A 20033-nucleotide genomic window follows, 5' to 3' on the forward strand; every position below is an offset into this window, starting at 1 on the left:
CGCGGGACGGCCCCGCGGGGTCCCGACCGCTTTTAAAAGCAGGGGCAGGGGCAGAAAAGAGGTTTCCCAGGTCTGTGGGAGGGCTGCGGCAACGGCCGCGTGATTTGCCGCCGGATGGGAAGGCCGTGCTGCGCTCGAGTGAACGGCGCTACGCGTGGCAGCGTTAAACTGGCTCAAAAAAAGAGGCGGGTGGTTGAAACGCTGTTATGTTTTTTTTTTATCTTATTTCCAGCCGGAGTTTGAATCTGATAACTTGGAACGCTGGATCAAGGTGAAGTAATTGCACAGTAACTCGCTCAAGAGTAAGGTACCCTGTTGTTAGGCATAAAACTCATGGGTCACACACAAAACTTGCTGTTGAGCAGTACTGCAGGTCGTATGTATGGGCAAGTAGTAGAAGAGACTTATCCCAAAGCACCTTCTCCTGCATCTACAACCACCTAAGATCAAGGAAAATGAATTCTAGGGTGAACTTCCCTTAGTATTTCTTCCTTGGGTACCCCCATGCTCCCACCCTCAGCCGGCTTCCTGTGGCAGGTAGGAGTGTGCGCCTTCCTCCTCATGGAGGAAGACCTCTGCAAAGGGAAGAGGCTCTGCAGAAATGTGGGCTGTCTGGCGTACAAATGTTACATGTGAAAACACAGTAACATGTCAGGATCATTTACACCTCAGAGGGATGAATATGGGACAGAAAATCGCTCAGACTATTTACACAGTGGCCAGCCTGGTTATGACAAAATGCTGATACCAACTTTCATAGTTGGTAATTTCTGCGGACTAACTCGGCAAGTCTCCATCCAGCCCCCAGGGGCTGGGTGTTTGCATTCTCCCTACGTGTTCTCCAATCACTGTGATTGGCACTAATTGCCAAATGAATGCTTATTACGTAATCATTTCTAAGTCCAATTTCTCCAGTCAATCAAGAGCAGTCATAGAAACGTGTTTCAAAAGAAATCTATTTCTTATAACAGCCATACTGTCTTGTGTTACATTCCCACTGATGTTTGCTCTCTCTGGAGGAGAAACCTGGATATAGGAAATTTAAAACTTAATACCCAGCAATCCTTAGAAATGTTTTCCTTTCTTTAAAGAGAGTGGAGCGAGCCTCTGAGTATGCTGTCTCTGAAGCTTTTTCCCTTCAAAAGTCAAGGTGTCCACAGGGGCCTTGTGGTCCTGTGACGAGTTTGGAAACCGTGAAACAGCTGCAAGATCATGATGAAGCCTGTGAGGAAGGTGAGCTGAAATACTGCTTGCCCCAAGCTGCCTAAAATGAACTGTTCTTGATCCAGCATTGTGGTTCTGGTCTGAACAGGCTCTTGCAAAGCTTGAGACCATAAGAAACAGTTTACAGTAAGATGTCTTTCATCTAATGGAGAAAGGCATAAGAAGAATCAATTGCTGGAGTTCAAGGTAGATCTTAATTAGCATACCTAAGAGAAGGATAAACTCTGTGTCGCCTGGAGATTTCAGGTCAAGACGAGGATGAATACTGCCCTTCAAGACACAGTGTATGGTCAAATACAAGTTAGTGGGCTATAGGAAACGGGATGAAATTACCTGACATATTTTTGATAGCAGGCCAGATGTGAAAATGGAGTTGCTCTGTGTAACTTTCACATGTACGAATAATTGTGTGGTTTTGCTTTGATTCCCATGCAAAATTTTCCTCACTATTTAGCTAACTAAATATTCCCTTTGTAATGCCTGCAGCCACAAGTGCTTACTGAAATTTGAAAATAAAACTGTGGTACATTTTTTAAAAAAAAGGGGGGGGGGCGGAAATTATCTCCATTAGTGCTAGAAGTACATCTGCACTGTAAAAAGCTGATAGGAGAGAGGATTTTAAAAACTGAGTTAACCATTCTTTTAAGACTCAGAAGTGAGCCTCACAGAATGGAATGAAGACCCATCTCAAGAGCATCCACTTCAATACAGGAAGTCAGCTTTTTCACTTGTAATCATCAGGGGTTCAACTAATAGCACGGAATACACCTATCTGCTTACAGTGCACTGTCTGAATGCATTATACAGCATAGTGGCTCAAAAAGAGCTGTCTTTGCAATTGGTGGAAAAGTTGCTTACTTTCCTCAGGTTTCTTTATTATTTTTGCTTGCCCTTCCCTGCTAGGGTTTTCCTTTTTATAGCTACCAATCCCTCAGGATTGTTCCTAGCTCAACTGAAAGCCTTTTATCTGGAATCCATTATTAGAACACTTAATGGTATTAACTACATATAGTCCACTTTGCAAAGAAAGGTATCGATAAGAGAAGTGCAAGAACTCTCTTACTCCAGTCTGAGGAGCTCACATTTCCCAGTCAAAAAAGTAACCCTTCCCCAAGCGATAAGCTGTTTTTCTCTCTTCTTTCTGTTATCATCAGATATATTATTTCCTTGTTCCTGAGCTGGCCTGAGAGATTATAAAAGAGAACAAAAGTGATTTGAAGGACAATAAACATTATATTTATGTTTTCTTCAAAAAACCTACCCCTTTTTAAGGAAGTTTTCAAAAGGCTTTATTGCCTTAGAAATACCACAACTCAATGGGAGCATCTTCATTCTGTGTTAGAATTAGACATTTGAAGCAGCTGCTTCCTCATGTCTATCGGCTGTGTGCCTTTACAGGGGATGACTTGCACTGCAGCGGCTGCTGAAACCCCTGCTCTTTGCCCATTGTCACTGCACGGATGGCTCAGCTTCTTGTGGGGCTGCTCCTGATGCCTTGCAGTTTGCAGCTCTGCGTTCTGCTTCAGGAACAGCTTGGCCACCCATGCAGTGAGGCCAGGTGGTTTGTTGAGGCAGCAGCCACGTTAGCTGTCCTTGCTTTTGAGTAGGATCTCTGAAAAAGGAATTTTTGCGTTTTCCCACAGAAGAGTGGAGATGCAAATAAAGTCCACAGAAGGACTTTATGCTCAGTTGTTCATTAGGCATTTGAGCTCACTGAGGAGTACCAAATCCACCATGGGTGCATTTCTGCAGTTGCAGTCTTAATCCTGAGTACAGGTAGTCCCTGGTGAAGCTTGCCACCTGACAGATTTGTAATCTAGACTCACCAGTCACAGTTCCTAGAACTGTGGTACTTGCAAAAGTTAACCTGTACACATGAAGCAAACGTTTGTCCAAACAGTGGTTCTTTTTGTGTTTAACATATGAACGACCTTGGCTGTACACGTGGAAAATATCTTAAGTGTCTGCAAGTGCCGTGGTAAAACATATGAAAGCTATCTGAGTTATGAATTACCTCATGTGAATTCCATCTCTTTGATAAATGCTATAATAATCACTCAAGTGATCTAAATGTCCACAGAATCTTGTAGGAAAAATGGGGCGGAGAAGAATTCATTTGTGACATATGTGACAGGGAAAAAGTTTGCCACCTTCTCTTCCTGTTCTTCTATAGATCAAGAAGATGAGAACAGAATTATTAGCCTTATTCCATTTTCTGTTGCGGATCAGCTTTCAGTCATTTTAGACAGCCTTCCCAGCATGTGATATAACTATCCCAGAGACAGAGTCTTGCTACTTTACACTTACCCATGTATTTTTTAAGCAAGTGAAGTCATCTGTCTCTTCCCTCATGATAGCCCAAGAGCTGCTCAGTAACTGGATGAAGTCCAAACTGCAACTGGAGCTGATGAGTGATGGAGAAGAGGAAGTTGACTCTGTCCTCCTGGAAAAGCCTTCTGCAGCACCTCTGAAGTATGAGCGGTTTGATGGTGAGAGCACAACAAAGCAGTTCCTGGCTTCCTTTCTGAGGATGTGCTGGGGAAGGGAGCCAGGCCTCATGGCTTGTCAGACTGAGACGTAAAAGTTGCTCTGAGGCCACGATAGTGTGCTCAGTAGAAACAAGATTAGAGGTGATGATTTTTTTCCCCCAGCTCTTACAGCAGCTTGCTGTAGGGCTGCACAAATGCACCTCATAAACATTTGATGTCTCCCTTTGTAGAAGAGAAATTTTATTTCTTTTGTGTATTGGTATTTGTGAGGCCTGTCAAATTTGTACAGCTGTTTGAGATGCTCAGAGGCAAGGCAGTAAAAACTGGACGAAATGTTGTTACTGCTCTAGCGTGTTCAATGGGAGACTGATGAAGACTCTTTGGGGATAAATGGAGTGCAGTCAGTGTGTCTGCTTTCATCAGAAAAGCATTCACAGTCTGGGAAAGTGATCCCTTTAATTACGTTAGGCTTTGTGATCTGAGACAGAGGGGTTTATTCATTTCAGACTAGCCTGAGATAATCTGAATTCCTCATTTCAGACCTGTGCAGCTATCTGGAACATGAATTGGAAAGTTCTTCTGTCCAAGAATACCTACAGCATCTTTTGCAGAGTGATGTTGTGAACTGTGGGATAGTGGAAGACCTTAGACTTGAAGACATCAAGGAAAAACAAAAACTTGCAGATCCACGAATAATCATGGAGCTCAGGCACAAGCAGGTGAGCAGGCAAGGCAGCACAGTTAAAAGGAATGAGATGGGGGATTATAGGATTAGAGTAAATGCTCAGTGACACTTCCCCAGTATTCTTTCCCAACCTGCAATAATCTCTGACTTGGAGGCAAATACCCAAGGATACTCTTCCACAGTTTAGCTGAAACGTTACTGCATTTCCGCATGCACATTGGCCATTCACAGTAGCTTGCACAGTCAACTTTCACTACATCTGTTCAGGTTTTCCTCCCTTTCCAAAGACTGACAGAAAAAGCCGCCATGGCAGTCAGTTCTGAGTTTGCTCCCATCAAGTAATACTGGTTTAAACTCACTCTCTTGAATGGAGTTTTTTGCTGGTCTGAGAGCAGAACCAGTCCAGTCAGTGTCAGCTACAGTATAGGGTTGCTTGCTTCATGTGAAAGGTGGCTTGTGACCCACCCTGTCAGTGTACAATGAATCGCAAATTCTTCAGCCTTTGGCATCTGCTTTGACTTTTGCTGATTTCCTCCTTCCCAGGTGAAAGAAAACCGAATGAGGCGTCAGAAGGCATTAGAGCTTCAGAGACAAGAAAAGTCCCTGAAGAAGTCAGTTCTGTCTGAGGCCAAGCTCCAAGCACAGGAGGAGGACAGATGGAAGGCCCTGAAGGCCAAGGAGGAGGAGATCCAGAGGGAAATGGTGAAGCTGCGAAAGGAAATGGCTGAGAAGAGGCACACCATGGCAGAAGCATGGAGAACGTAAGAGGGAGAGGGGGGCATGGCAAGAACCATATGAATAACACTTCTCGTATCAGCTCTTTTTGCTAAATGTAAGAGGAGTGGTGGTCCCAAAGGAAACATCGGCTATTCCTCTGTCTCCAAACTCTCCCAAAACCTTTTATGCCTTTGTTACCAATGGCAGTGGCAGAGTTTATCATTAGTGAGATGATGGGCTAAAGATACTGTTAGCCTCCCCTCAGCCTTTACCAGTATGTACACTGAATCACAAAGTAGGAGCGTGTTTGCACCACCATGCATTCTCTCCATCAACTCTGTGGCCACATCCAGCGTAGTTAGTGCAGCATGAAAGCCAGTACACACACACACAAAAAAAAGAATAGTCTGTGTTGAAAGTCTAGCACTTACGATACTTCCTCTGCTATGAGAGAATAGAGCATTCTTGGCTGAGAATTCTGCAGAGACATAATTTTTGCTTCTGCTGAGCTTGGATTGTCACAGAGATGCGACCTGTAGGGATGCCGTTTATTTACTTAGGCAGCCCTGAGATCCTAAATCTTCTCACGCAAGTGCTTTACTGAAATCTTACTATTTTCTTCTGCCTGCTATATTTTGGAAATGCTCCAGACCGTTTAATCTCTGGGACCCCAAACCATGGCAGAGGCTGTTTTCTAAGAAGGCTGAGTTAAATAATCAGCAACTTTCTAAGCTGTAGAGGTGATTCTCTTAGGATTGGCCAAAAAGAGAGTGAAATTCTCCCCATGGCTCATTTCATCTGCTACAGTACTTTCCTCATTGTATTAGATCTGTAAGTTTGTTCACTTTCCAGGGAGGGGAAGAGACAAGAAAAAAGTCAGAAGCTGTCAATGCAGGAGGTATCTATTACTGCATCACCACCCCTGGTTCTGAAAAAAGAAGAGCAAGGAGAGGAGAAACAGAGAAAGGCTCAGGAGTTGCTGCACAGGATTCACACCAATAAGCAGAGAGTGAGCATCACCCTTCTTTATCTGAGACTCTGAGATACCTGCCCTCAGCTACCATTTGCAAAACTGAAGTAAAAAGTCCTGGTTATCAGAATTTTTTACTTCTTCCAAGCTCTCCTCCTGATACCAGGAAAGTAGAAGAATAGGGCAAAAAGTATCTTGTAAGACTAGGAGCAAGAAATTCTGAGCCTCCATCCGCAGTGTGTTTGTACCTCAAGTGTACTCAGTGGGAGGTTTCACTTAGAATTGTGGAAAAGATGGGGCGCTCAGGACAGTTGCAAATATAAACGCTTCTGCAATTGAGAAATAGGCAGATGTACAGCGGAGGCAGTGGAGCAAGATTTGTTTTCCCTTGAGGAAGGAAGTAAAAAGGGGGGAAATGGCACAAAAAGGCCTGAGAAGCCCTTATTGTGTGTATGGGAATATATTTTAAAGATTGTCTTGCAGACCCTGGTGCAGGAGCAGGGAGAGCAAAGAGGAGGGAAGTACTGAGGCCTGGGATGAATTTTGAGCTGGGTCTTCAAGAGTTGAAGTATGCCAGCGCATCCACAGTAATGGGTTCCTCAAGGATCCACTCCTACTGGGTGCAGTAGGATATTCTGTGATATTGCAATGGCTCTTTTGAGGCAAATGTGCGTTCTTTAATAATTCCTGGTAGGAACCTATTTCTTTTACCCTCATTATTCTGATACCATGGCCAGCTCTGGGTTAAACACCTAGTTGTATCAAATACTTGCAATTAAAGAGCAATCTTTTTGTACAGAATAATTTTATATGGGCAGTCTCAGCAAAGGGAATAAATTTCCCTGAGTGTAGGTATGACTGCCATCCATCACGTAATATTTTTAATTAATAGAGCAGTCATCATCATTAATGTCTACTTATCTACATCTAGAATTTTTTTTTTTATAGAAGAATCCCGTAGCTTTTATGGTGATTCTCCCCATGGCTCACTTCATCTGCCCGTCTGCTGGATTTGAGCTTGGCTACTGTTTAGCAGTATACAACCTCTCTCCAGCACAACGTAAGCTATGAAGATAAGCCTGAATGAAACCACAGAACAATTTAGGGCTGGCAAAATGTGAGAAGCCGCGGCTTAGCTGAGCTAAGCAATAGTGACATTTTGATTATTTTCCTAAAGCAGAAAGAAATAGCTAATGCACTGACATTTTGTCCTTTTTGTAAGTCTCCATTTGGAGATTTCAGTGAGTGAGAGGAATGCAATTAAAACAGGCATCATGACAAAAGGGGAACAGCCGAGTCCTGTGAGTTGACCCACTTGGAGGATCAAAATGAACAGTGTCTGCAGTGACAGGGCTAGAATTATGGGGTAGATTAGATAGCAAATTGCTGTTCCGTACAATGTAAATCACTCCCAGAGGCAGCAAGTCTAATTACACAATAGGGGAAAGGTTTAGCTTCCTATTGGAACAAGGCTGAGCTTAGGTCATGTCATAAATTCATGCTAGGAAGTGTCTTGATTTTTGTCTAAGTTAAAAAAGAAAAACAAGTGGTCTGTGGAGATATTTGTGAACTGTTCTCCACAGAAGTGTTCTTACCTGTAGCATCTTAGACTTTGAAACATCTTTCCTGTCTCTAGAAATTCTATGTTCCTCACCCATTTTATTCCTTTACACTTGGTGAACTAAGTGCGTTTCACTCAAAAGCATAAAGTCCCATGATGTTATCTTTCTAGTCCCTTTCTGCTTTTTGTAGAAGAACTGCGCATGCTCTGCGTTATTTTTTTTTTACCCTCAAGGTAATTGTGGAAAGTGGGGATTCTAAAAAGAATCTCAAAAAGGAAAGTCAGGTAAGGGCAAAGGTGAAGAGGATCATATGTGTGATGGGCTGTATCTTGCTTATTGGTTTTCTGAAACTCTCCCATACAGTGCATGCAACGACATTTCTCTGCTTGGCTGAAAGTCATTCTGGAGCACAGAATTAAAATGGGAAAAGCCAGAGCCCTTGCTGACTGGAAATGCCAAATGAAGGCCCTGCGAGCCTGGAGGAACTATACTTGGGCCCAGAAAGTAGAGCAGGAGACACAGCAATTGGAAGTTCATCTCCGAGATCAAAACAGGTAGTGACCCTACACTGTGGAATTCCTCCTACTGCAGCAGTACTTGGGCAGTGCAGTGATCAGGGACTGTAAAAGAGGCCTGTCCGTTAGCCAGCAGGAGGAAAACAGTAGCTTTTTGAGAAAATTGCTACATTGCCTGCAGTCTGCCCAGAGGTGTTGTGGCGTAGATGAAAAGGAGGACAGAGATAAACAAGAGCTTTAGCACTTTCCAACAAGCCTGCGTCTCACCTTCTTGTAGGTGTCTTTCCTGGAAATCTTACGCTGGCTTGCTCTGGACCCCAGAGAATATGAGGTGCCATATTTATTCATTCCTGATCAATAGTTATTTCTTATTTCAGTAGTAGTATAGCAGAGAGCATTTTGGCCAGTGCCTTTCATTATGGAGGCTGTTGGATGAATTCCCTATCAGCCAGAGAAAATTTTGCTTTTGCAGTTGTCTGGCAGGCTGTGTGGTGAGGCACTGCCGCTTCCCCCTATGCAGCTGGCAAGGCAACAGGATACCATTTTTGCACCTATCCTACAGCTCCAGGATGATATGGGAAATTGCAAAATGTGAACTAAGGAAACTTACTTCAAAATAATGGGCATCCTTTCTGCCCTCCCACTCCTCCTTGGAGAAACTCTGTACAGCTTTGGAGGGCCTTCAGAGTTAAGTGACAAAAAGACTCGGGAAGTTATGGGGTCTCGTGCCATGGCCTGGACTGCTGTACTTGATGCAACTGTTACAGGCAGGCCTGGGCAGAAGCCTCACTCCTATCATAACGCAAGTGCTTTCTCATTCAGGAAAAAAACCCTGTCTGCGGAGCATAACCAGCGACGGCTTTTGCGCCGCTGCTTTCTGGCGTGGCAGCGTTGGAGCCAAGCAGAGACAGAAAAGCGAGAGCTGCAGATCAAAAGGGAGGAGAAGAGGAGAAAGATGGCACAGCTGCTGGAGGCAGTGTCACTGGGGAAGGGTGGTCTGGATAGGCCACTGGAAGTTAACAAGCCTGGGACAGCAGAAGTAAGCCATCATCAAGATTTGCAGCAAGACAAGGTAAATCCTTCCCATGTAGTTTTGTCTATTGGCATCCCAGTACTCGTACAAAGTACTTCTTTTGCACAATCTGAAATAAAGAGTACATTGTCCCAGAGGAAGGCTTCTTTCCCAGGGTGACCCCCAAATACCTGCCTGCAACTGTTCAGGAGGGAAGTCTTTAAAAATCAGAGGCAAACATGAAGGACAATGGATGAGTTTTAAAAAGAAATAATCTCTAATGCTGCCAGAGAACAACCCTTCATGTACTGTGAGTCGCAATGAGCGTCCCACCCCAGATCACTTTTGCTGAGAGGTTAGTTACATCTTTGATGCCTGCTTAGACTGAAAAAGAGTAACGCTTGACTGCACAACAAGAGATTTTGTCATGCCAGTGCAGCTCTCTGGCTTTTAAGCATGGGGAAAAAAAAGTTGTCACTGGCTGTTTCAGAATAATGCACATCAGAAGGACGTAGGAGAGGAGAGTCAGAGGTTGCTTCCTTAAATTGTCATTTGTCAGGTCAGAGCCTGCCCTTCCATTCTGCCTATAAAACCTGTACCACAGCAGTGTCCTGATCCCAGCATGAGAGCTCACACACACATATTACAGGTCAAGCTTTTCATTTGCTTAAATGTCAGCAAAAGTTGATTTCCTACAGTGTTTATATCATCCTAGTAGGCCCATATTTTTCTTCTGATGCATTAGTAAAATTTGTGCTGGAAGGATGGGACCGAATTTGGGGTTTGACCTAGGAATCAAAAAGCAGGCCTTACATCTGATGCTTCTTCACAGAAAGACCATGTGTCGGAGAAGGCACAGCCTCATTCCCCACTGTGCACCAGTTTTATGGTAATATTTATAAAAGCTGGAGAAGAGGCATGAGGAAGCAGCACCTTGTAGACTTCTCTTCCATCTGAAAAGGGACTGTTCAGTAGATCAGCTGTGTAGATCACTTCAACAACTGTTTTTTCCTTTATTCTCCATCTGAGTGCTGAGTGGGGACAATGCAGTCCAAAAGGGAGTGTGCTAATCCCTGAGAGGTGAGCTAAGTCCTGAGAAATGAGCTGTCCTGAGCTGTGCTCCCTAACAAAATAGTCAGGATATATTCCTGCCAGAGCTCTTGCCTGATCAGCATTTCTTCCTCTCAGTGAAATGACACACAGCTCCTTAACAGTTCTTTCGCACAGCCTCCCATTTTGTGCGTAACAGGGCGCCCTCTGCCCTGGCTAGGAACTGGATAAAGATTGCATAGCTGAGATTACCTTACTTCTCAGGCGTCTCACTAGATTTGCATTAAAGAAACACAGTAAGTGTAGCAAGAGCAGAAGAGTGCTTGGTTTGAAGCAATGCCAAATTTTCCTCATTTCTTTTTTTCCCCCTCTAGCCAACTGAAACTTGCCTCATACAGAAAGAACCTGACCAGACCAGAGACCACTCTTGTTGGGATGCTGCTCACACATCTCATTCCTACAGAAAACCCAAATTTGCCTGGGAGATTACCCTAAAACATGCAACCCCAAGTGCCCAGGGCCAGGCTGTGTACAGGAATCAAATAGCCACTCTCCCCCAGCAGTTTCAGGCACCTGGTCCAAAGACAGCTCCTGCTTATGGTAGCCGTTTTGAGCACCGACATGCCTTCCAGCAACGTCTGATTGAGGAACAGAGGCAGCAGCTTCAGAAACAGCAAGAGCTGATCCTTGAACTGCAGGAAAATCAGAGGCTGAGCAGAGGTAAAGAAGAGGCAGCACAAGCCATGGCTCTAACCCAGCCGCTTAACAACTCTGCTTCACAAACCAGGGAGGAAAAACCGAAGAGGGAAAAACAATCCAGATGCAAGAATACAACCCATTTGAGGTATATGCTCTTGATAAAGCAGGCTCAATTAGTCAGCATGTCTCATTCCTACTCAAGTTGAGCCAGAATTTGCCAGGCACACTTCAGTCATGCTAGCACTATCTGCTTTTCCTCTCACCTCTGACTTAGCCTCAAGGGTAGTATCAGGCTGGCCACAGTTCTCTGGCCTTCTCCCTTTTTGCAATGGCTCAACACCATATGATCTATACAGGATCCACTTAGAAAAAGCAACACTAGTGTCACACACAGTAGCAGCAGGGATTTATTTAGTTGGGAAAAAAAGAGAGTGTCTGTATTTCAGAACATGCAGCAGCCCTGGGTACTCAGCTCCTTTGCAAGGATGCATCATTAATCCCATTTCAAGCAGAAGAAAGGTGTATCGGATTCAGAATGAAAATGCAGCACAATGGAGAATAGAAACTATGAGGCCTGTTTCTCAACCATAGGTGGTAGGTGTGAGACGTCATTTGACCACATTCATTGATGAATTTCTTTACTATTTCCTTTCATAGTCTGCCTGTTTCTCATGGGCCAGAAAACACAAGGGCAGTGATGCAAGGCAGGAGGCCCCCCAGCCAGCTGACCTCAGCTCATCCCATACTGAAAGGTATTGTTCTAGATAGCAAAGACCATTCCAGACCACTTTTCTCAACAGCTTGTCTGGAAGCTTCTCTCTTTCTTCGCCTCAGCCTTGCTGGTTGATGACAATGTGCAAGTAAAACTCAGCACTCTCCAGCGCTGTGAGAGGGTAAGCTGTTTTCATGCCCAAGTCAGGCATCTGTAAAACCTGGGCCACTGCACGCCCCTCAAGTCCACGCTTAGTACACTGTGGTAGCGGTTACTCCTAACACTTGTGATTGTTTCTGGTGTGACAAGACTCAGAGAGAGAAGCTCTACAGGGATTTGCTGTCAGTCTTATTCCTGTCATTGCACATCCAAGTAACACTTAAGTGATCAGTCATTTTCATCTAACTTTGACAGAGGTATTGAGATTTCAAAGGGAATTAAGTGCCTACCTAAGGTTTTGTGAGACAACAGTAGCTAGGCTAGGGAAGGAGCTACGGATCCCTGCCTTCTGTGAGATATTCTGTGGCCACACTGGAACAGCATATACACGTTAAACATGCAGCACAGCCTTTTCATGCAGTAAATTAAGATCAGGTTCTGTTATATCCCTGGGTCCCATTCTTCCATATCAACTGGGGAGTGGTCACAGTCTGCATGAAAGACTGGAATATGAGCACTGTGATGTTTTAACAGTTTTGAGATCACCAGAGCTTTTTGGCCATAATAGCTGGGCATTAGTAGTTGCCTTTCATTAACTGACTGTGTTCAGCTCCAATGCTACCTAGTCCAAGCCATCACCCACTCCGATTTGCCTGAACGCTGTACAGCTTAGGGACAGTAAGCATATTTTCAGAGCACTCAAGTGCTTTTGTTTGAAGATCCCCCAAAAATTCAATGAATAAGTTATCACTAGAAGATTTTCTCTTGGCAGAGAATCCTGGGACAGCGGAGAGGAGAAAAGAAACTGAGGAAACCTATTGTGGTCAAAACACTTAAATGTCCCCCAGTTATCAATTGCTCCAGCCTGTGCTTTGTTTGCAACTTCAGAAGAAGCGAGCACAGGTTCTCAACTCCACTGCATGTTCTGCGTGGTCATATCAGCACTTGTAATACCTTCACTGATAGCGAGCAAGATCACTGCACTGCAGTTTATCTCCCCAAAGCAGCATTAAGCAGTAGTTTCTTGCTAGTGGGACCAAGTACCTGTGTGTCACTATGGCAGGGATGCTTTCCGTCATGAAGTCGCTCTTTAAATAAGCAACTGGAGCTTACTGGAGACCTCATAGCAATTGCTGCTGAATCAGGTGCCCTGAGCCTCAGCACTCAATCAGGGAAGACAGGATTAAGACGTCTGGACACAGCTCCTTTCATAATTGAGCCTCGTGGCTGTGACTGTCAACCAAAGAGGGTGAGAGAATTTAATTGGGATAGTCCTGAATGGTCTTATAAATGTTTATGGGTTCCTTGTTCATGACACTGCCAGCCGTAAGAGGCAGCAGAAAGCAAGTCCCTTTGTGCTGGCATTGCCAGGTCAGTGGGGGCCTGGCAGTAGAGTGAAGTGGTCATCCTTGTTCACCAAACTTCTGTCATTATCCTATAGCTCATTTCCACTAAGCCTTTCGCCTTCTGTTTCTGTAGCCATGGAGGAGAGAGCAACTCAGCGGGCAGAACGGAGGAGGAAACTAGAAGAAGCCAAACAACGAAGAGAAGAGGAAAAATTGGTAAAGGAAGTAGAAAATGAAATAAAGCCTCTTTCACACCATTCCAGTTACAAGAAATGCTGTTTTAACCCAAGTCAGGGAACAAGAAAAACAGGAGTTTTATAGCTTGCGAGAAAGCAGATGTCCAGCACACATAAAAAAGAAGTAGTTATTGCTGCATTTGCATTCAGTGACCCCACTAGCCCTGCCATATCACAGGCAGACACTTCATGTTGATGCAGTTGCAATTCTAGAAGCAGCCTCCCTTACCACCCCCCAACCAGCTCTTTCACACCTACCTCATGACCGTAACTTGTCCTTGCCAAGGATGGCAAGGGTGGAAGTGCATGCAGAGATCCACTTGATTGATTGGACCTGGCAATGGTGGGTTTCCTCTCCCCTGCCTTTCCTGTCTGGTCACGGGCAGCTTGAGGACGTGCAGTCTGACCTAGTAAAAACCCTGCATCTTTCTAGCAAATCTCTGCTGAAGAGAGAAGATACTGACAATATTTGCATAGTTAATATATAAATTCTGTGACACACATCCAACAGAGGAGCCTTCTTAGCTTCAGGGCATTGAGCTGTTACTGAAAACAGTGATAGTAAGTTGCATTAGGATTAGAAAGCTTAGAACTGGGGTCCTAAAACAACCAGTGCTTCTTCCTTCTCCAGGCAAGAGATGCACTCGCATATGCAGGAGGCTGAAATGAGCCTTAGAAAACACTTTAACCATAGAGTGGACAGACAAGTATCAGGTTAGGTTTCCTCCGCTGCAGTTGCCACGATCTTAGAGATCAGAAAGCACAGTCATAGTAATCATGTATTATGGTTGGTGTAGGTTTTAGGCCTTTGATGCATACACCAAGAGCAAAAGCTTTGTGAAATGAAAGCGGAGTGGGGTCTGCAAGGGGAGTAGATAAACATTCAGAGAAGGGTATTGTGCCAAGTATGACCAGTACTGAAGTAAAACAACTTCTTTGATCTTCAGTGTTTGGGGAAAGAAGTGTTTGGGTACCTGTAATGCTGCTTTGCATGTAGGAGTAAAACTTCAGAGGAGAGCCCAGAAACCCAGAGCTGACTTCAGCAATTAGGTTATCAATAAATAACTTGGTGTATGGTTTAGATTTTTTAGGGGAAGAGTGGGCAAATACTATAACTTGGGGCAAAGAAAGATACACATATATATATATATATAGGTAGTAGAAAGAACAGTCCCTCCTTCCTCTTCCTTCCACAGTTCATTGTCCAGCACAGATCATGTCTAGTAAGTGACAAAGTCTGCTTCCTTCTGAAGTTTCAGGTGCTGGTCAATACTAGAGGAATACTGGGAAAGCTTAGAGGCCTATGTGCTCTGAAAAGGTCACATGCGCCAAATTAAATTTTACCTTCCTCCATTTTCTCCATTTCAAGGCCCAGCTGAAGGCTGAAGAGGAAGCACAGCAGAGGAAGGAGGCTGAGGAAAAGGAAGCTCAGAAGGCCGGGAGGAGAGAAGGCAGCAGAAGCTGGTGACCAAGCACCTCACCTGTTTTCCCCCCCTTTAGCAGGGATAGGGAAGACGAGCCATTACCCACTAGCACTCAGTCAGCAGCCAGAGTAATGTGAACTGAAGGTCTTCATTAGTACAGCAGAGTTCCACAGCACAGCACCCACTGTATCACCACCTTCCCCCTTTTTGGCTGTGGACCAAACACACTATGAAGTATATACTGTCTCTGTCTCATTGGCAGGACTAGAAGTCCCAGCTGGTGGACGTTCACTGCTGAGGTATAGCCACACAAGCCCCCACAGTGGCAGCATGTTTCCAGTACTTAAAGGGCTGCTATAAAGAGGACCAAGGCACTCTCTTCACAAGGAGCCACATGGAGAAGACTGGTGGCAACGGGTACAAGTTGCACCGGGAGAGGTTTCATCTCGATATAAGAAATAAATTTTTTTACAGTGAGAACAATCATTCGCTGGAACAACCTCCCCAGGGATGTGGTAGAGTTGCCATTGCCAGAGGCTTTCAAGACACAATTGGACAGGTTGGACCAGATGATCTTTTGAGGTCCCTTCCAACCTGAGCGGTTCTAGGATTCTATGTTTGGTCTACTTTCAGGCTGATCCTTCCACTTGTATCCCCCTCCAGCATTCACAATGATACCAGTTGCAAACACATGACAGATATATCAAGGGCAACTGTCCATCTGAAGAATAGAAGCATCCTCTCCTTGGAGCTAGCCTAGGAATAGTCCCACTTCATTATTGTTACTTGGAAATGAGCTGTCCTAAAAACTCAAATAGCACATTTGAAATCCTACAGGAATTTGACCTACAACTACTGTTCTACTTGGATTGAGTGTTTTAGGATGTTTGACCTTCATCCCTGAGTCTCAGTCAAAAGTAATATTGTACAGTTATGTGATATCCACAGCCCTCCCCTACTATTTAGGCTAGCTTAAGTGGTAGGGTCCATGCGTATACTCAGAATCATTTTTGGACAGGTTTTCAATCTAATTTTCTAAACATAGGAAGCTGCCGTCCTCAAGCTCACCAAAGCACCCCTCCCCACATTGATGAAGGTCCATCAAAAAGAAGTTCCTGCTACATCAGCACTGCTGGTAGCCACAGATTATATGTCTGCTACAGTAACACCAAACTGCAGTGCTGAGGGAAGGCCACATGCTGATACACGGTCCAAGGAAATGTCCAGAAATACCATCATCTTCCATGAGGATTTTCAAGACAGTTTGCTCTGCTTTCTACCACACGTTCTAGTACATGGGGTCATATCTGGTCTGGTCTGCACTGCTAAAGATGATGCAGATCCCTATTTCCTGTCAGGTCAGGGCCTACAGCTCCAATATGACAATCTATTGTCATTGCTTAACATCCTCTTCATCCAGAGTGAATTAAAACTACTGCTCTTCATATTGTAGAAAGAGCTGGAGAAGCAAAGGAGGCTGGAGAAAGAGCAGCAGCTCCAGAAAAAGGCCAGAGATCACTATGAGAAGGTCCTGCTGAGAAAGCTGGGAATGGTGCCATGGAAAAGGCTGAAGGAGCAAACCAAGGAAAACCTGGTGGTAAGTGCTGAGGATAAAGGAAAGGGAGGAAGTGCCATGGGAGGAAGGGAAAAAGAATGGATGTAGCACTTAGCAGAAACCTTAATAGGCTCTTAAGCCAAGTAGAGATGGAAAAAGCAAAAATTCTCCCTGCACACCCTGCCCTGTATTCATTCTTTAAATCAGTCCATCTGACAATAATCATGAAAGGTCATTAAAAACACACAAGGGTGGCATCCTCATTTATAGCTGAATAAACAGGAACCAAAAGGACAAAGGAACGAATTTCAATCTAATGAGAAGTCATGTTTTGTTAGCCTCCACTTGTCTGCAGTACTAACTGCCACATGATTTGATGTCAGTAACGCAGTGGGAGTTAGTTTAGTGTGATACAGCCAAAAAGATAGATTGAAGTTATATGACACGAGCCTGTCAGTTCTCTTGCTCCACAGCAAAGCTAATCAGTAAGACACCACCAAGCCACTGTAGTTATAGTAGTTAACCCCAGCCCATCACTAGGGCTTTCCCTCTCTCTGGGGTCGCTGCTGGTGTAGCGTTGGCCACTGCTAGAGGTAGGACACCACAGGTGATAATGCAGCTATCTCCTTCTAGCCTGGCCATACCTTCAGTGCAGAATAGCAAGTGGTAGCTTCTGAGACCTTGACACATAAATATTGCTAATGAAACATTTCCATACATGACTGAATTGGCATGCCCTATCGGGGTGGACTAATAACACTCAACCGTATCCTGAAGATTTAGCCAGAGCCCAGGGCTAAGTTGGCAAGCTTCCATTTAAGTCACTGGAACTGCAGCTACTGACAGTACTCGACCAAATGCACATAGGCCTCCAGCTGGAAAGAAATAGAGAGATAGCAGCTGCTCCTAAAGTCCACCCTGCTGGTCAGCGTTATGGACGGGGTTGGACTAAACTGATATAGGCCATACCTCTGCTCCATTCACAACAGGTTAAACTGAGCATCTAATTCAAAAGGATATTCTCTAAAAGTGACACAGCAGTAGCCCGATAGAGAGACTGGTCTTGTTCCTTGTGCTGATCCCGCTTTGTGGGAACCCATCCTGTAAGTTATTCCACCTGTCAGATATCTGCATTTTGGGGGCCCCAAAAAGCTGAGGTAATTTTCTAATGTACCCAGTTTTCTGCAGCTTTATGTTTATGTAGTCACTGGTCCAAGTAACTAGCTGCCGTCTCTACTGTCTTGTCTTAGGTGTCACAAAGGCACCACTGCTTGGGCCTGCAGAGGAAATGCCTGATGACTTGGCTCCAGCACACCCAGGGGAGCCTCACAGAGAAGGTGTCTCGGGCTGAGGACTTCTATTCCCATATGTTGCTGAGACGAGGCTTCAGGAACTGGCTAAAGGTTTGCCTGCACCACAGTGGAGAAACAACACCAAGCGAGCTAGCTGCTGCCGCGCTTTCCCCTCACCACAGTGCCACTTCACACACCTGCAGCCCAACCTTTGCTGAGTCACACTGTCCCCCTTCCAGCAACGTCATTCCCTTCTTTAGAGACCTTGTTTCAGCTCTCCACTCTCCATCATTCTCCTCCACCCAGGACGCTCTCCTACAGACTGCTCCCCACCTCCACCTTTGCACTCTCTCTCCCTGCTGATTTTCCTCCACTCTGGTCCCCATGACCCTTCACTGCCACAGTCTCGGCACTGCTCTGTTTCTACTTATTGAGCTGGGGGTCGGGAGAAAGAAGACATTCTCACCTCTTTCTCTGTCCTCCTTCCCTAGTACAAGGATTATCTCTCCAGTCTGGAGGAGACAGCGAGTACCCTCCATGCAGCCTGCCTCCTGAGGAAGTACTTCTGGGCGTGGTTTGATCTGATCATGGAGGAAAAGAGTACCTTACGGGAGAAGCTGAAGATTGCTACTGAACACAGTAACAAGTAAGTGCATTCCCTTGCCAGCAATTCTTTACTTGGGTTTAATATGCCCTATAGGTTATTTTAGAGACTACTTTTGACAGGTCAATTATCTGCTCCCCAAGAACATGTGAAACAGGTTCTCTAAGGCTGGTATTTCACTTCTGTGATATGCAGAGACAACATCAGCAGAGGTTTGTGGTAAGAATTTTCCACGCAGCCTGGAAAAGGAAATTGAGTGGTACCCTTCACAGGACTTTTAAATCTGCTGAAAGGGAATGCAGTGAAAGTGGATAAGCGGCTGAAACTTTCTAAGCTGATTAGCAGATCTGGCCATGCAGCTTCTGCTAAAAGCTGCCTTAGGAAAATCCTTAAGTAGATTTATAGCAAGCCAAACGATTGTGCAGGAATTACACTGTATTGTTTTGTCCACAGCAGATGATTTAGTTCACAAAACCAAAGTTGATCAACTAGAAACCCTACTTAAGGGATCTTTCAGTTTATGCCATCATCAGCCTGACTTGGCAGTGAGAACTACAGCAGACAGTTCTACTGATCACGACTGGAGCTGGACACACACAGTTCACTCATTGTCCCATAACTGCATTAGCTGTACCTTTTAACAGGAGGAAAAAACTGTTGTCAAAGTTCAGCAGAAAACAGAAGCATGTTCACCTACCTCACCATGAAAGCACATCAGCTGCATGCAGCCATGAATAGGCTGCACCTGTGCATAGCCCAAACAGGATCCGCAGCACCTTGGAGGAGGAATGAAATTAACTTCACCTCTTATGTGGTAGAGCGAACGTGTTCTAGCTTGCCGTGTCAGTAAGATCGGAACAGTGCATGATTTAACCCAACAAGCCAGCAAACTGGAGGAACCAGGGAAAATTCAGACCCAGGAAGAGATTGGATTTATTCTGTGTATGACCTCATATTAGGAGCATAATCACCTGTCGTTCCTCATTACCTGTTCCCCCACTGACTGGTAAAAGCCAGTTCAGACCTTGACATAGCAAACTTTTCTTTAGAAAGGACTGTTGCTCCCTATTGCCCACGTGGAAACCCAGGGCAAGACACCTTTGGTGGAGTGATTAAAATCGGGTAAGAATTGGAGCCCAGCTGCCTGCACTCCCAAGTGGTTGGTCTGGACCAAACGAGCCTGCATTTTTCTTGAAAAAACTGCTTTCAGAGACCCTGTTTATTCTTCAGGAAACATCTTTCATCTTCACAGTGCTAAGCAAACACTAGCTAATGAATCCTGTTAGAGGAAGGAGCAAAATTCTTGGGGGAGAGGAATAGAGAAGGGCAATGTGTTATTTTTCCCTGGGATGATTGACATATTAATGGAGTGGTCTGCCTGCAGATTTTTAACATGTCACAGCCCTGACTAGCAGCAGAAAGAACAAATCCCACAGGTATTTTAGGGGAGTTCCCCCCTCAAATAGAAGTCATCTTTTGATTACCTGTTACGTTATGCACACATCTGCATGTCATCACTTTGTTCTTTGTGTCCCCAATTTCTTTAAGGAGACTCACGCTGAATGCATTCAAGGCATGGAGGCAGTACCCAGTACTGATGAAAAAGGAAAGAGAGAGGGAGGAAAGGAGAAACCAGCTACGCAGGAGAGTAGCTGAAATTCTCCCTGACTTCCAAACATGACAGAAGAGAGTCAAAGGAGACTGGGAAAAGGGACAAAAAGACTGATTCTGTTCCGTGCTATCTTCCTACCGACTGAAACAAATCCAAGGGGAAGTCCTGTC

General features: G+C 44.8%; 1 protein-coding gene across 1 annotated transcript; it reads left to right on the forward strand.

Annotated features, from left to right (window-relative positions):
• The first annotated feature begins 3604 nt into the window (after positions 1 to 3604).
• KIAA1407 (KIAA1407 ortholog) lies at positions 3605 to 20033 on the forward strand. The gene is given in 15 exon segments (XM_009329526.1): positions 3605 to 3713; positions 4254 to 4432; positions 4942 to 5159; positions 5968 to 6124; positions 8011 to 8201; positions 8985 to 9234; positions 10599 to 11068; positions 11581 to 11675; positions 13274 to 13356; positions 14746 to 14809; positions 14812 to 14840; positions 16254 to 16397; positions 17606 to 17758; positions 18139 to 18293; positions 19800 to 20033. Coding segments are annotated over 15 exon segments (2430 nt in total). The 3' UTR covers positions 19933 to 20033.

This window comes from Pygoscelis adeliae, unplaced genomic scaffold (assembly GCF_000699105.1).
Source record: "Pygoscelis adeliae isolate BGI_AS28 unplaced genomic scaffold, ASM69910v1 Scaffold120, whole genome shotgun sequence".
In the NCBI taxonomy this organism is placed as follows: Eukaryota; Metazoa; Chordata; class Aves; order Sphenisciformes; family Spheniscidae; genus Pygoscelis; species Pygoscelis adeliae.